This window comes from Vipera ursinii (assembly GCF_947247035.1).
Source record: "Vipera ursinii genome assembly, chromosome: 1".
Classification (NCBI taxonomy): Eukaryota; Metazoa; Chordata; class Lepidosauria; order Squamata; family Viperidae; genus Vipera; species Vipera ursinii.
The window spans coordinates 66,854,974-66,868,800 of record NC_139512.1 but is presented as its reverse complement, the minus strand read 5'-3'; the positions used below and the strand labels follow the sequence as shown (position 1 = coordinate 66,868,800).

General features: G+C 40.6%; 1 protein-coding gene across 1 annotated transcript in view; it reads left to right on the top strand.

Moving 5' to 3' along the window:
• RPAP1 (RNA polymerase II associated protein 1) overlaps window positions 1–13,352 on the top strand; it is a 61,637-nt gene extending 48,285 nt beyond the window's left edge. The window contains exons 21-25 of the mRNA XM_083365836.1: window positions 1,147–1,289; window positions 7,728–8,532; window positions 9,661–9,837; window positions 11,629–11,685; window positions 12,291–13,352. Coding sequence (XP_083221962.1) covers window positions 1,147–1,289; window positions 7,728–8,532; window positions 9,661–9,837; window positions 11,629–11,685; window positions 12,291–12,413 — 1,305 coding nt within the window. The 3' untranslated portion in view covers window positions 12,414–13,352. The remainder of the gene's footprint in view (window positions 1–1,146; window positions 1,290–7,727; window positions 8,533–9,660; window positions 9,838–11,628; window positions 11,686–12,290) is intronic.
• Window positions 13,353–13,827: the final 475 nt, after the last annotated feature.

Sequence of the window (13,827 nt, the reverse complement as noted above, 5' to 3'; positions counted from 1 at the left end):
TAAACCAGCCAGGAGGGGCACGCATCCAACAAACAGGTGGTGGAGCTCAGCCTCCTCATGATCCTGTCCACATCATCAGGGGAAACAGGATCGAACTCAGTCCAGATAACATGCTCAAGACCGTCCGATTCCTCCACGTCAGACTCCGCCCAGTCAGAGTCCAGGCCGGCCCGGATCTGAGCGATTTTGTCCGTCAGATGATGACTAAACTCCTCGGCCCGTCCCTGTAAAGGATCCTCCCTCACCTCCTGGTTAAGGAGGGAGCGAGTCACCCTAAACAGGGTGGCCGGGCGATTATCTGTGGACGCGATGAGGGCAGCGAAGTAATTAGACTTCGCCATCCTCATCGCCGCAAGATAAGAAATGAACACAGCATGGTACCCTTTTAACCTTTGTGATTCTGGGAACATTTAGGTTATACTTTTTCCCCTCCTTTGAAATGCATTCCATTTCAAAGAATTTGGGAGCCTGGTGCAGTGAATTCATTAACTGTACTGTAGGATGAAAAAGTGTGGATGAGCTATATGCTAATGGCTGACAAATCTGGAAGTCTGACAGACCCAAGTCTCTGTTTTGTTTTATTTCTTGCCAAGTTAAAAGACAAAGTTATGTTACATTGGGTTGATTTGAGGACAGTGTAGAAGTATTAGAAGCACACAGATTGTTAGACTATTTAGCAAAAGTAATGCCATTTTAGAACAAAAGGAGTAGATGCACCATTTGAATGAGCCTAGAAAAGTCTAGAGGAGATATAAGATAAAGAAGCAAGTAGTCAGCTAGAAAGAAGACAAAGATATTCCTAAATAAAAGAACATGCTAGTCATTATGTGCATGCTAAAGAGATGCAAAGTGAAATACAAAGGAGTTTTTGGCAGTGTCTCGTGGCCATTGCCAAACCTTGCTTATTTGCTATGCCTGCACTCTTTTAATAAAGAAATAGCTGATTCTCCTCCAATCTCATGTGGCATCTTCTTTTTCTGGGCTTGGACATGAACTTAGGGAAGGGTTATCTTCTTTTCAAAAAGGTGATTTATTTGCAGCAAATAAAATCAAGCCATTGTAAAAAGGCTTATGCTATCATGTTTCTTTCTGTGTCGGTGACAACAACACTTGTACCTTTTTTGTTGTTGTTTGCTTCCTATGCAGGCAGATGCTTGTCCAGATTGCAACCAACATGCTTCACTCCATCACTCTGTTGCCATGGCATTGTTAACTCGCTTGTTGCCAGGTAGTGAATACCTGGCTCATGAGCTACTCAGGGGCTTTGCTTTTAATCCACAACTGATTCCGTAAGTTTTATTCTCTTTTCCCTCTCTTCCTCTTACATTTGAGTATGTATGTGTATGTGTGCACATAAGTAAGATGTATATAGCAATAGCACTTAGAGTTATATACCACTTCACTTTGCTCTAAGTGGTTTACAGAGTCGGCATATTGCCCCCAACAATCTGGGTCCTCATTTTACCGACCTCGGAAGGATGGAAGGCTGAGTCAATCTTGAGCTAGTCAGGATCGAACTCCTGGCAGTGAGCTGAATTAGCCTGCAATGCTGTATTCTAGCCACTGTGCAACCATGGCTCCTGTGTCTATATGCACACACATACACTTATTTTTTAATGGATTATGGTGATACATTTAAAAATACACTTTCTCTTTGAAGTCTTAGTATTTAAAAATGAATTGGCAAAATTTTATAAGCTGAGGTTCCTGAGCTTTCTTGTAATTAAACATACATCTGAAACATTTCCCTTTTGGGGGGGTGTTGTTGTTAGGAATAGATAACAGTTTAAGACAACAGGGTTGTCTGTAATCATAAACACAATACAATCATCGCTTTAGACTTCATTCTTTAGGAAGACATTTTTGTCATTTTTTAAATGGTCCTTGTCACCATATTTGATCCATGTCCATATTGTACTGGAAAGGTTTCATTTTATGATTCATTTGCTGAAGATAGGATCGACTTTAAAATATTAGGCAAATGGATAGAAAGTTGATTTCTCAGTTACCCAAAGGTGCTTTTTCAAGAGGTAACTGGACTTTCGTGTTTTATTTTTAAAGATGTTTCGCTCCTCATCCAAGAAGCTTCTTCAGCTCTGACTGAATGGTGGGGAATGGAATGATTCATATTCCTTGCAGACAGCCGGTCATTTGCGTTCTTTTAGAGCAGCGTTGTCAAACTCACAATGTCACGTGACGCGTCGCGATGTGTTACGACTTTTTTTCCATTGCTGGCAATGGGGTGGGCATGGTTTTACCATGATGCATGGTCGGCAGTTTGACACCCCTGTTTTAGAGAGTCATTGAAGCCACTTAGAGCTTTACCTGTGTCCTCGGGGTCACCTGAGTAGTGCAAATGGGTGTGACGGCAACCATGACCTGGATGATTGAGAATCTCCATAAAGATTTCTCACTGACTTAGGCTGCGATGCTTTCAATGGGACATCCTTGTTCATGGAAAGTAGGTGTTTTGCCTTAAAACTCAGGCACCCCAAATGTGTGTGCTGCTGAAAACCTGTTCCCTGAATTTGGAAAAGAAAATACTTTTACCTTTGCAAAGTGGCTCCATTGCCCTCTGAAAATATGAATCACCAGTAATTCAGACAAAGCAAATCACATTTATTAAGGGGGAGGGAAGAGTCTTTTTATAGTGTACAGAAACAATACATACATTCAGTATATGTGACGTAGTAAACAAATGATCAAACAATAAAATACATTGATTATATGAGAGTCTTAAACAATAGCAAACACTGATTCTAGATAACATTCAAGAAGTGGTAAATTTGTGGATTGCATTACCCTTTCTCAGCTGGGATTGTATCTTTCTTGAAAGTAGCAAATGTATTCAAGGACTTTCAGAATGTGCTGTCTATTGTGTAGATGCTGAGAAAGCAAGCTTATCATGTACCAAACAAATGGTCTTGGCAAAGGAGGCCATTTGTTTGGTACATGAAGGCACAGACTTCCATATTGAAAGTACTAATAACACCTTTTAAAATGCTAATAATGAAGCCTAAAATTGAGGCAACAACTATAAGGAGAGGTCCTACAAATAAATCGGCCTTGCCAAGTTATATCAGATTTATTGAAAGACAAGCTTGAATGTAAGATGAACTTTCTACAAAAAAACTATACAGAAGAAAAGGCTGTACACTTTGTTCTCACTGCCGTGTTCTTTTTTTATTATCGACATTTTTCTCACTTTTTCAGACGTTAACAAATCATCTTCAGCTCCATCTATAGATTTTAAACACAGCATTTTTTTCTGAATGTTGAAATTTCAAATAGCCCTTAAGGGGCTTGCTCATTACTGTTTGTTTGTGCTGGTATATCTGTCCGTCTGTCTGATTGCCTGTCTACCCCTACTGCTTCTGGTACTTGCAGTTGTGATGTCATTCCCCGTCTCTGATAGTTTTTTTCTCTTTTTGGTGTAGTTCATACATTTACGATAAGAATTCCTTTGTTTAATAATACGTTTGGTCATCTCTACCAATTAATATTCAATTATTCTGTATACAGCCTTTCCTTGTTTTGATTGCAAAAGTATTTTGAGGGGCCACTAGATGATTTTTAAATTTTAATTTAGTCCATAGAACTTACTGGTCTAATTGCTTCAATATTCTCATATTTGTCTCTGTTGTATTAAAGTGCTTTCCAAACTTAACAAGTGTTAGTGCAGCTTCTAATTTGCATTGATCTTGCAATGTCTGTACACTCTGATATTTTAAATGGGCGATGCATGTTCAGGAGAAGTAGGTGTGAATGGAAGGTGCTGAAATTAAATTGGGTAAGCCATCAAATGATATGGTGTCCTTTATAACTTTGCTTACGTTATCTTTGGTCCTTCTACCTCTGTCTTCCACACAGTCTGCCATTTATGCATTGTTTTAAGACGCTCTGGCCTAAACAATGGAGTCCCTGCATGCGCAAGCATGCACATTTGAGCTCTTCATGCTCTTCTCCTTGTAATGTCTTTCTTACCTTATTGACAGTAAGCTTGTATGCACAGATGGACCTTGTTTCTCACAGGGACTACAGTCCAGAGTTCAGTTACAGATAAAATGTAAAGCCTTTGGGAGTGGGAAGAGGGAGTGCTTTTGGAGCACCAGAAAATGGGGGGAGGGGAAATCACCTAAAATATAAATAAAAAGAAAAATGAACAGTACATACTGTACTGTACCTTGGCCACCTACTGTATCTCCGCCTCTTTCCTTTGCCTTTGTAATTCAAAGAAAGAATATTTTCCCACAGTCTCTAGGCTATAGAAAAGTCAAAAGCAAGCCAGCAACAAAAATGTGAAGTTCTTTTATTCCATCTCTTTTGAGTCCCTGGCCTGTGACAAAAATCAAAATAGGGATGCAGTGGTGCGCTCCTCCTCCTCCTCTTCAAAGTATCGGTGTCACTTTCTGGCGGTGACTCAGCTGTGGTGGGTGTAGTTACATTTCCAAATGGCTGTGACGCTTTGCTTTGTCTTGCTCTGCAGAGCCTTGAACGTATCCTTACCGAGTTGCAAAGCAGCTGCCAGCTGCCTCTTGAACAATGCTGCAGTACATCGGGAGATCGGGCTCCGACACTTGGCCCTCAAACCGCTCTCCGCCTGTCAGGTCTCAGAGAGGATTTCTGGGATAGAGAACTGATAAAGCACATGTCCCAAAGGTGCTTTTTCGGGAGGCAACTGGACTTCCTTGTTTTTCTTTGAAGACGTTTCGCTTCTCATCCAAGAAGCTTCTTCAGCTCTGACTGGATGGTGGGGAATGGAAGGATTTATACTCCTTGCAGACAAGCTGGTCATAGGAATATAAATCCTTCCATTGCCCACCATCCAGTCAGAGCTGAAGAAGCTTCTTGGTTGAGAAGCGAAACATCTTTAAAAAAACTGAGTAAGTCCATTTACCTAGTGAAAAAGCACCTTTGGGACAACCACGACCTGGATGACAGAATCTCCATGGACCTGATAACACACATATTATTTTTTCCTGATACTTTCGCTAACTGAAAAATTGCTAACTGAAAAAAAGTATAGTTTTCCATGACAACCAACATCCTGCTAGGCATGATACTTGTAGTAGGAATTGAAAGTAACTTCCAGGTGTTGGTCCATTAGTTAAATCAAGAAAGGGGGTGTTCGGTGTCAAAAAAGTGATCTCTAGCAAGGCCAAGGGTATTGACAAGTAGCAGAGGACAATAAAGGCCAGGTCCCGAAGGTGTTTTTTCCAAAAGGCAACTGGACTTTTTGGGGGTTTTTTTCTTCTTTGAAAATGTTTCATTCAGAATTGAAGAAGCTAACTGGATGAGAAGCAAATCATTGTCAAACAAAAAAACCAAGAAAATCTAGTTGTTTTTTGGAAAAAGCACCTTTGGGAGAACCATGACCTGCATGATTGAGAATCTCTACAGACATAAAACCAGGGATGTTGAAGGCATGATGTTTCTGCATCTCATCCAGGAAGTGATTGCTAACAACAACAACAACAACAAAGTTGGAAGTGACCTTGGAGGTCATCTAGTCCAACCCCCTGCTGAGGCAGGAAACCCTATACCATTTCAGACAAATGGCTGTCCACTCTCTTCTTAAAAACTTCCAGTGTTGGAGTATTCACCGCTTCTGGAGGCTCTAACAGGTTAATTGTTCTAACTGTCAGTAGTAAGAGAAAGTATCATTTGCCTTCTGTTTTTTTAGAATATACAAATTTGGTTTTCATTCTTTTCAAGACACGTGAATTCAGAAGCATATACTGGATCACATGGTCCTCAGCAGCCGTGCTGCTGAAAGTAATTCTTACCAAATGTGAGTCTCAAAAAATTGATCATAGCAAGATTTACTGAAGTGGATGGGATGGGTTTCCATCCAGCAATTGAGCAATTGTTTCTTTATAGGTATTGTATCCCCAGAACATTAGAATGAAGACTTTAAAATAAAAAAAATCATTCTAATAGCCGTTCTGTAGATGAGTCTTTTCACTGCTAACAGAGAATCTCACACCCAACTGTTTCTCTAATATTCTCCTGAACCTTTGTCAGTCTGGGTATTTCTATGTGATTCTTGAAATCTGGAAGGCTTCTTTTTAATTTGCTGATGAAAGAGTAACAGTGCATCTATTACCAGAACAGGATGGTCTCATTGCACTGAGGATTTTCTCTGGCTTGTACTTTACAAAATTAATCAGCCAGTAGAACTCTGATGGGCTGGATATCTTTGTATTACATTGTGATCCACTTATGTGGTTTTTCATGCCACTTTGGATTATGGGGGCTGTAATGGTGCTTGAATTTTTGAAGCCAACCTCTCCTTGCCTGGAAACATCACTCAGCATTTTCCATTGAGAATTCTCTGCACAGCCACAATACTTTTTCATGGTTTCCGTGGATTGCTGATACGCTGAGTGGCATGTTGTTCTGGGCTTGGTCCTCCGTCCATAGTGTGACGGTCTTTCCCATCTCTTCCAAGTGAGGATTGCATAGATGAAATGCCACCTTGAGTTTCTTGAGATGTGCCAGAGATCATACTGAGCGAATACTCACCTTTTCCTTATGGCATGGACCATGACTCTTTTGCATTGGCTGATTTATTTATTGGTGTGCACTCTCCAGAGTTGCCTTTGGTGGAGATGGGTGGCTATATAAATTTCATTAATAAATAATAAATAACCGCATGAAAGAAATACCATATGCACATAGCAAACCAACAATCTATTTCATCTTCTTGCTCACAGTCAGCATTTTTTGGGGGTGGGGGTGGGGTGGGGGGGTGGAGTACACTTCACTCAGCAGAACTCCCCAATAAGCATTTATCATTCTGTCACTGTAATGGACATACTATAGCATGCAGGAAGGAGAGGACCAAAGAAGGAGACCATGGGTAATTGTCAAAGTGAGGGCCAAATGCCTGTCTGTGGGCTTACTCAAAGAATGGCCATATAAGGTAAGAGTGCTACAGACCTGCAGAGTCTATAATGCCAATTTCTCTACGTTTGGGCATGTTTCAAAATGGTGGAACGCGCCAAAATTCACCAATACACAGAACTACTTGCAATGGGTATCAAGTTCAGTTATATATATTCAGACGAATGAATCCATATGTGACAAAACTCTGGGTAACAAGGTCCACCTCCATATTCAACAGTATCCATCTTCCATTTTTCCTCCTACCCCTAACCTGTTTTTCTTGTTCTTGGTGCTTCTCTAACCTTACTGTCCCCTCCCTTTCCTTTGCTTTACTGCCTGTCCTCCGGTCTTTTTCCCATAAGCCAACACAGCTAGCCTCTCTAACTCTGCTGCTTCCTCCCTCTGTACGTATAGTAGCATGTCAGGCCTTGATGTTTCTTTCCCTGTCATTTTGCTGTTTTCATTCCTGTATTCTCAAGAGAAGTGTGTAGTGATGGCAAACTGGGTTTTATCGCTCTTGGCGAACACAATGTGCATTTATAGCAATCTGCTTTCATCTGGGGTTTCATTTTTGTGTTTTTAGCTAATCCTCTGTATGTTCACCTGAAAATTTCTTAAGGAAAGACACTCTTCCTTCTTATAGCATGTTGCCTATTTATGAACTTCCCCAGTAGTATCTGTTAAGCCACTTCTGGAAAAAGGCAGTTGCTTTATTACCAATGTTATCTAAAGAGTGGGATTTATTTGTAAATACAGTAATAGTGTGCTTGATTAGGGATTAAAATAGAACATATAAAAACATTCTGTATTTATCAGCTGTTCTCCCCCTCTTTTTTCAGTGAAGGCAAGATGGGAGGACCGGAAGCTGCTGACTTCTCAGATCTTCTGCACTTGAATTCAAAGGCAAAGCCATTACAGCTAAGCTTAACAGCTCCCACTTCTTCAGTCCCTACTTATGGTTCTTTACTGGAAGAAGCTTACCGACAACTTCCACTGATACAGTCTTGTTTTCTCTTTCATTTTACCTACTTGAAACCAGCTCTTATTCATTCTAGAAATGTTTATCAAGGCCGAACCCATCTTGTCCAATCCATGCTGCTTCCTGAGGTCAAAGGGCCTATTCTGCCTTCGGACTGGCTATTCCTTCCTCTGATCGGCCTCTATAACAAAGCGACTGGGACAGAAACACAGTGGGCCACGGAAAGCCCTCTTCCTCTGGACTTTGTGAATGTCGTGACTCGGAATCTACAGTGGATCCTCCTACTGGAGACCTGGAGGCCCAGAGTCCTCCAGAGTATCCCAGTCGCAGCTAAGCTTGCAAGGCTTATGTGCGTGTTCCTCACAGGCAGTGACTTATTTCTGGAAGGCCCCGTGCATTGCTACACAGCAGCTCTGCTCTCACTTTACTGCCAGTCCAAAGTTTTTGAGTCCTTGAATTTAGACGCTCCTCTCCCGGGCTTAGCTTCTTTCCATGACCTTTATATAAGCCTGTTGGAACAATTTGAAAGTGTCTCTTTTGGAGATCCTCTCTTTGGAGTCTTTGTGCTTCTTCCTTTGCAGAGGCGTTTCAGTAGTCAGCTAAAGATGGCTGTCTTTGGGGAGCATGTGAACACCCTAAGAGCTCTGGGAGTTCCACTCCAACAGGTATGTCTCACAATGGATGCTTGAGAGCAGATCACTCAGCCACTGTACTTGAGTCAGCTGATTAGAACTAAATAGCTACTTAAACTTAAAGGAAATTAAGAATTTTCTTTGGACATCCTACCCAAAGATTTAAGGTCTTTGTGACAATTCCATTTGTGCGCAGAATGCTTAATCCTTTGATGACCTCGTAGATATTTATTTTAGAGCAGGGAGAAAATGCAAATGAAGACGTATGTGCTCCAAGTACTGGCATAGCAAATATAATCTTGCAACAAATAGATTTTAAAGTAATTAGTGTTCCAGGGGCACCTGTCCTAGAGCATTCACCTCTCCTAAATAAAAATCTTAAGGGTTTGATGGCGAGAAAGTGCAGTGAAATGGAAGCGGCTTGCAAAATTAGGAAGAGCTTAATTATTTTTACAACAACTATAGAGGGCTGTTCGGTCTGGGCTAAGTCTCAAGCAAGTAGAATGTCCACAGTTTCTGTAATGGATATGAAAGGGGGAAAAATTTGAATGGAGCAGCTGTTTGTTTTACTATATGTCCTAGTATGATTGATCTCCATATGTATAGGCTCTAAACATGATGTATTTGCTAAATATGACTCAGGGCTTTAATGTAATTTGGACTGATCTCTCTGTGTCTAATCTAATTATTATTCCTGCAATTTTTCCATTTTGAGTGAAATCATTGGAGGGTTAGCTTGGATATCAGGCAACTGGAAAACTTGGAGATACAAGGAGAAATGATTGTGGACCCCTCCCCCAATCATTTAGAAAGAAATCTCTCATAAATCCCTAACAGCTCTGAGACAGGGAACAGTTTGTTAATGGAGAGAATAGACCAGCAAAGGGAAGAACAGGCAGAACAGTAACAAGAATGATGCGGTTTGTTTCTTATGCCATAGTGTAGCGTGGAACATACAAGGATTCGAATCGCAATCAATTCTTAATTTTTAACCTAGAGCACAATTGACACTTCTGTCTTTCAAATACCATTGCTTGTTTGCATTCTGGATTACTTTTATCTCCTCCTCTAATTACTATGGAATAAGTTAAGATTTGGGTGTGTATCCTCAGACAAGACTGGTATTTAAAAAGAAATATTGCTTTCTTGATTCCCTTGCAGTTCCCTTTGCCTCTTGAGCGATATCTTTCTCCTCCTGAAGACAATCTCAACCTCTTAAATCAATATTTCCATGTCCTGGTCACAGGAGCCCTGCAACAGCACTGGTGTCCTGTACTTTATGTGGTTGCAGTGGCCCATGTCAACACTTTCATTTTCTCCCAGGAAAATGTCCCACAGGTATGTAACTTTTCACAAGTTGGCTGAGAACAGATGGGCCAATTGCATACACTCATCCTGCTCATCCTCTCTTAGCAGTGGTATGGGAACACTTGCAGTGGGAGTGTTCCATATGCTGTGTTTCCCTGAAATTAAGACCCAGTCTTTATATTTTTATTTATTTATATACATATACATATACATATACATATACATATACACATACACATACATACATACATACATACATATATATATATACACACACACACACACACACACACACACACACACACACACACACACACACACACACATATATACATACATACATACATACTACACACACACTACATCTTAATTTCAGAGAATGTCTTACCTTAGATCACAGCCAGGCCAGGCCTCCCACACCCTGACACCTGTCACAGAGCTGCATGATGTCTTCTGCTCCTGGCAGGACACCACATGGTGCTTTGCACTGTTTCTGCTGCTTGTGGCACGATGCTGTGTGGCTCTTTGGGCTGTTTCTGCAGCAGAAATGGCCCGAAGCGTCACGTGGCCTCCTGCCCCAAACAACAGAAGTGGCCCGAAGTGCGCAAGCAACAGAAACGGCCCGAAGGGTGCGAGCAGCAGAAGCGGCCCGAAGCACCTTGCGGCATCCTGCCTGGAGGAGCGGCAAAGGCGCAATGCGCCACATGGCAGCCAGCCACAAGTGGCAGCAAGCAGCAACAGAAGTAGTCAAGCAGCAGCACGACAGGTTTCAGGGTATGGGAGGCCTGGCTGTGGTGGTCCTACCGGTAAGGTAAATGGAGCACGTGGGGCAGCTTAACCCCCCTACCCCTGCCCTATGTTGATTTTTACTGGTGCGCCTTGCCCCCAAACTAGGGCTTAGTTTTGGAGTAGGGCTTATATTAGGCTCACCCCCCAAAATTAAGCTAGGGCTTACTATCAGGCTGGGTCTAACTTTTGGGGAAACAAGGTAGATGTATTTCAACCTGGATTTACTATTTGGATTATAAATATAATAAATAGTTTGCAGCATCATTGTAGGGTCTTTTGTTGAAGTGATTCCATAAACTGATATTTGCTGCCAAAATTAGCTAGTTCTTTATACAAGTTCAGATTAGATTTTCCTTCCGCCATTTGTATTTAGACTAATTGTTATCCTCAAAACTATTTACAATTTAAATTATAAATCAATAAATGAGTTTTGCTTTCATTGATGTTTCCTATATGCTAGACTCTAGTGAAAGAAGGGAAATTAATCATAATAAGAACATTTTGTATGACTTTTTCCTTTTTATTTCCTAGTGCTATTCAGTAATGCAAGCCACAATACAAGATCCATTATCCTCAAGTAGCATCCTAACTGCATAACAAAAACTTGCACACTCATGCAAACTACAAATGTCTGACATTCTTTGCCTCACTTTTGGTTGTTGCAGAGGATACCAATTTTCTGTATGATTTTCTTTCCTATGCCACCATACAAATTGTCTGGACTTTGTAACATCAAATATGTATGGAGGGAATAGATTGTGACTGTAGGCTGTTTGCTCAATTATGAGGGATGCTGGCAGAAAGTCAAGATATTAAGATGCTAATCTAGAAAGAACAGCCCAGAAGGAAGATGCCTCTTTTAAAAAAATTCTTCTAGGCTCTTCATTTGGAAAATAAAAGGACTAGTGCACAGGATCTAGAAATGTCCACTCTGCAAACTCTTTTAATTCTTTGAGACCACTGAAGAGTCCTTTAACTTCAGAAAGAAGCCAGAAATATCTGAAATTTAATGTCTTCTATATTTTGTTTCAGGAGATAGAAATTGTTCGAAGAAACATGTTACAGAAGACCCAGGTCTTAAAAAATGAGGTAGTTACTTGCATCTGTTTTTCAACTCTAGCATTGCCAAATAAAGTCTTATTCCATCAGACTACCAGCTTCATAACAAATCTTTGTGGGATGTATAACTACAGATTGGGATGGAGGGCCTTGTTAAATAATTTGTCTGGAAAATATTCGTAGAGGTACTGGGGCTACAGAATGAGAGTAGCCCTCCTAAACATTCTTACAGCCAACAACAGAGCCCTTCATCTTTATTTGTGACTATTTGTTTAACTCAAATTCCACTTGATCCATAACTTTATTGGAAGGATAGATCTACTAAATGTAATGGGAGAAAAGGAGTATTAATGTAAAACATAAATAGAACTTAATTCATTTTTAATCATCAATAATACTATGTTAATACTGTTTAGTGCAGAATCAATAGTTGTAGCTATGTCGCAATTAATGTAGAACTGGTAAGCTGCAGATTTTCCATGGCAAATGTATGGATTATATGAACTGGATACGACTGAACACGTACTGTGTATTTCACTTTTTCTCCTAATTCATGTTTTGAGGTTGTATCAGGTATTGCTGAGGCAGTTGTTTCTCTTTTCCATACAACCTTAGTCGTCTATTACTTCTTTCAGGGATTAAAGAAACATCTTCTCTATTATAAGAGGGCAAATGGAGAGAACCCCCTGGGATTTGACCTTTATGAAGAGCTTCCTGACATTCGACTGAAATACCTGCAAGCAATAACTGAGAAATAATGTGGCAAGGGAAACTCAGTTTCAGACACCTAAAGAGGACTCTGGCTGACCGAGGAAGCGAGCACCAGTGGTCAGAGATTTTGGAAACGTTGGGTTAGGCTCCTGGTCTCTTTCTGAGCACAAGAAGAAATTATCAGCTCTTACTTGACCCAGTTTTGATAAACCATTTGGACTGTTTCATTTTTTTCATCTAGTTGATGCTTTTACTTTGGGGAGAAATAAAAACGAGAGTAAGAAATGTATAGGTTAAAATGAACAGTAAATGACCCTTGATAAATAAAACGTGGTATAAATTTAACACGTTGGCAGGGGAAGCCCGATATTTTGATGTCAAATGATAGCTTAATGTCTACTTTCACATTTGATTGGTACAATGTGATACAGATGTCTGGGAAACAGGAAACTGACTCTCTGAAACTGCCCCGAAGGATACTGTCAGATTCTGCAGCTGTTTCTGAGCAAGACTTCTCAGGAAAACCACATTAGAAGTTTTCTTCATCTCTGCTCTAAAGCCACCTGCCCCTCCTTTCCTCCTGTCTTTCTGCATTAGCTGCTTTTGCTCTATTTTTGTAACCTTATTATATTTAATAAAGTTATCTTTCACAGAACAGGATGCTTTGGCAGCTGCAACTATGGACCATAAGAGAGAGAGAGAGAAAAAAGTGGCGGTTGGTTGGTTGGAAACATGTGTTGCAAAGAGTGAAGCATTATTGAGCTGAATGAAGGCAGATTCCATAGGGATAAGGGCACGATAGTTTATGTAGAGTAATATCCTCAGTCGGGTACATAAATCTGTTTTTTATTTGTTCAAAATTAAAGGCAGCCAGCAGAACACAATGTGTGTGTGACTTCTTATTACTTTTCTAGTGTACGGTTTGTGAGAAGAACAGCATCATATATACAGTATAGTGGGTAGGGATGTATGCATTCCTATAGAGTTGAAGTTTTTTACTAGTTGTTGCATGATGTTGTTCAGTCACTAAGTCGTGTCCTACCCCATGGACCGTGGGTCTAGGTCAGGGATGGGGAACCTTGGCTCTTTTATGACTGGAGGACTTCAACTCCCAGAATTCTTGAGCCAGCCTGGCTCAAGAATTCTGGGAGTTGAAGTCCTCCAGTCATAAAAGAGCCAAGGTTCCCCACCCCTGGTCTAAGGACAACTCGCCACAGCCAGCTCGTGACGGGATGATTTGCCATGGCCAACTCACCGAGGGACAAAAAGTACACAATATGGAAGAAATGGTGAAGTAGAATCATTACAGAAAGGATGCAAAAGGAGGGAATAAAATGAAATGTGAATGACAAAAAATAAAATAATTTTTAATTATTTTAAATAACTAAATGAAATTGTTGAAATGTCCTATGGTGAGCTTTCCTGTGGCGATAAGCGTGCTTTTGAAGAGTTGATCAAGAC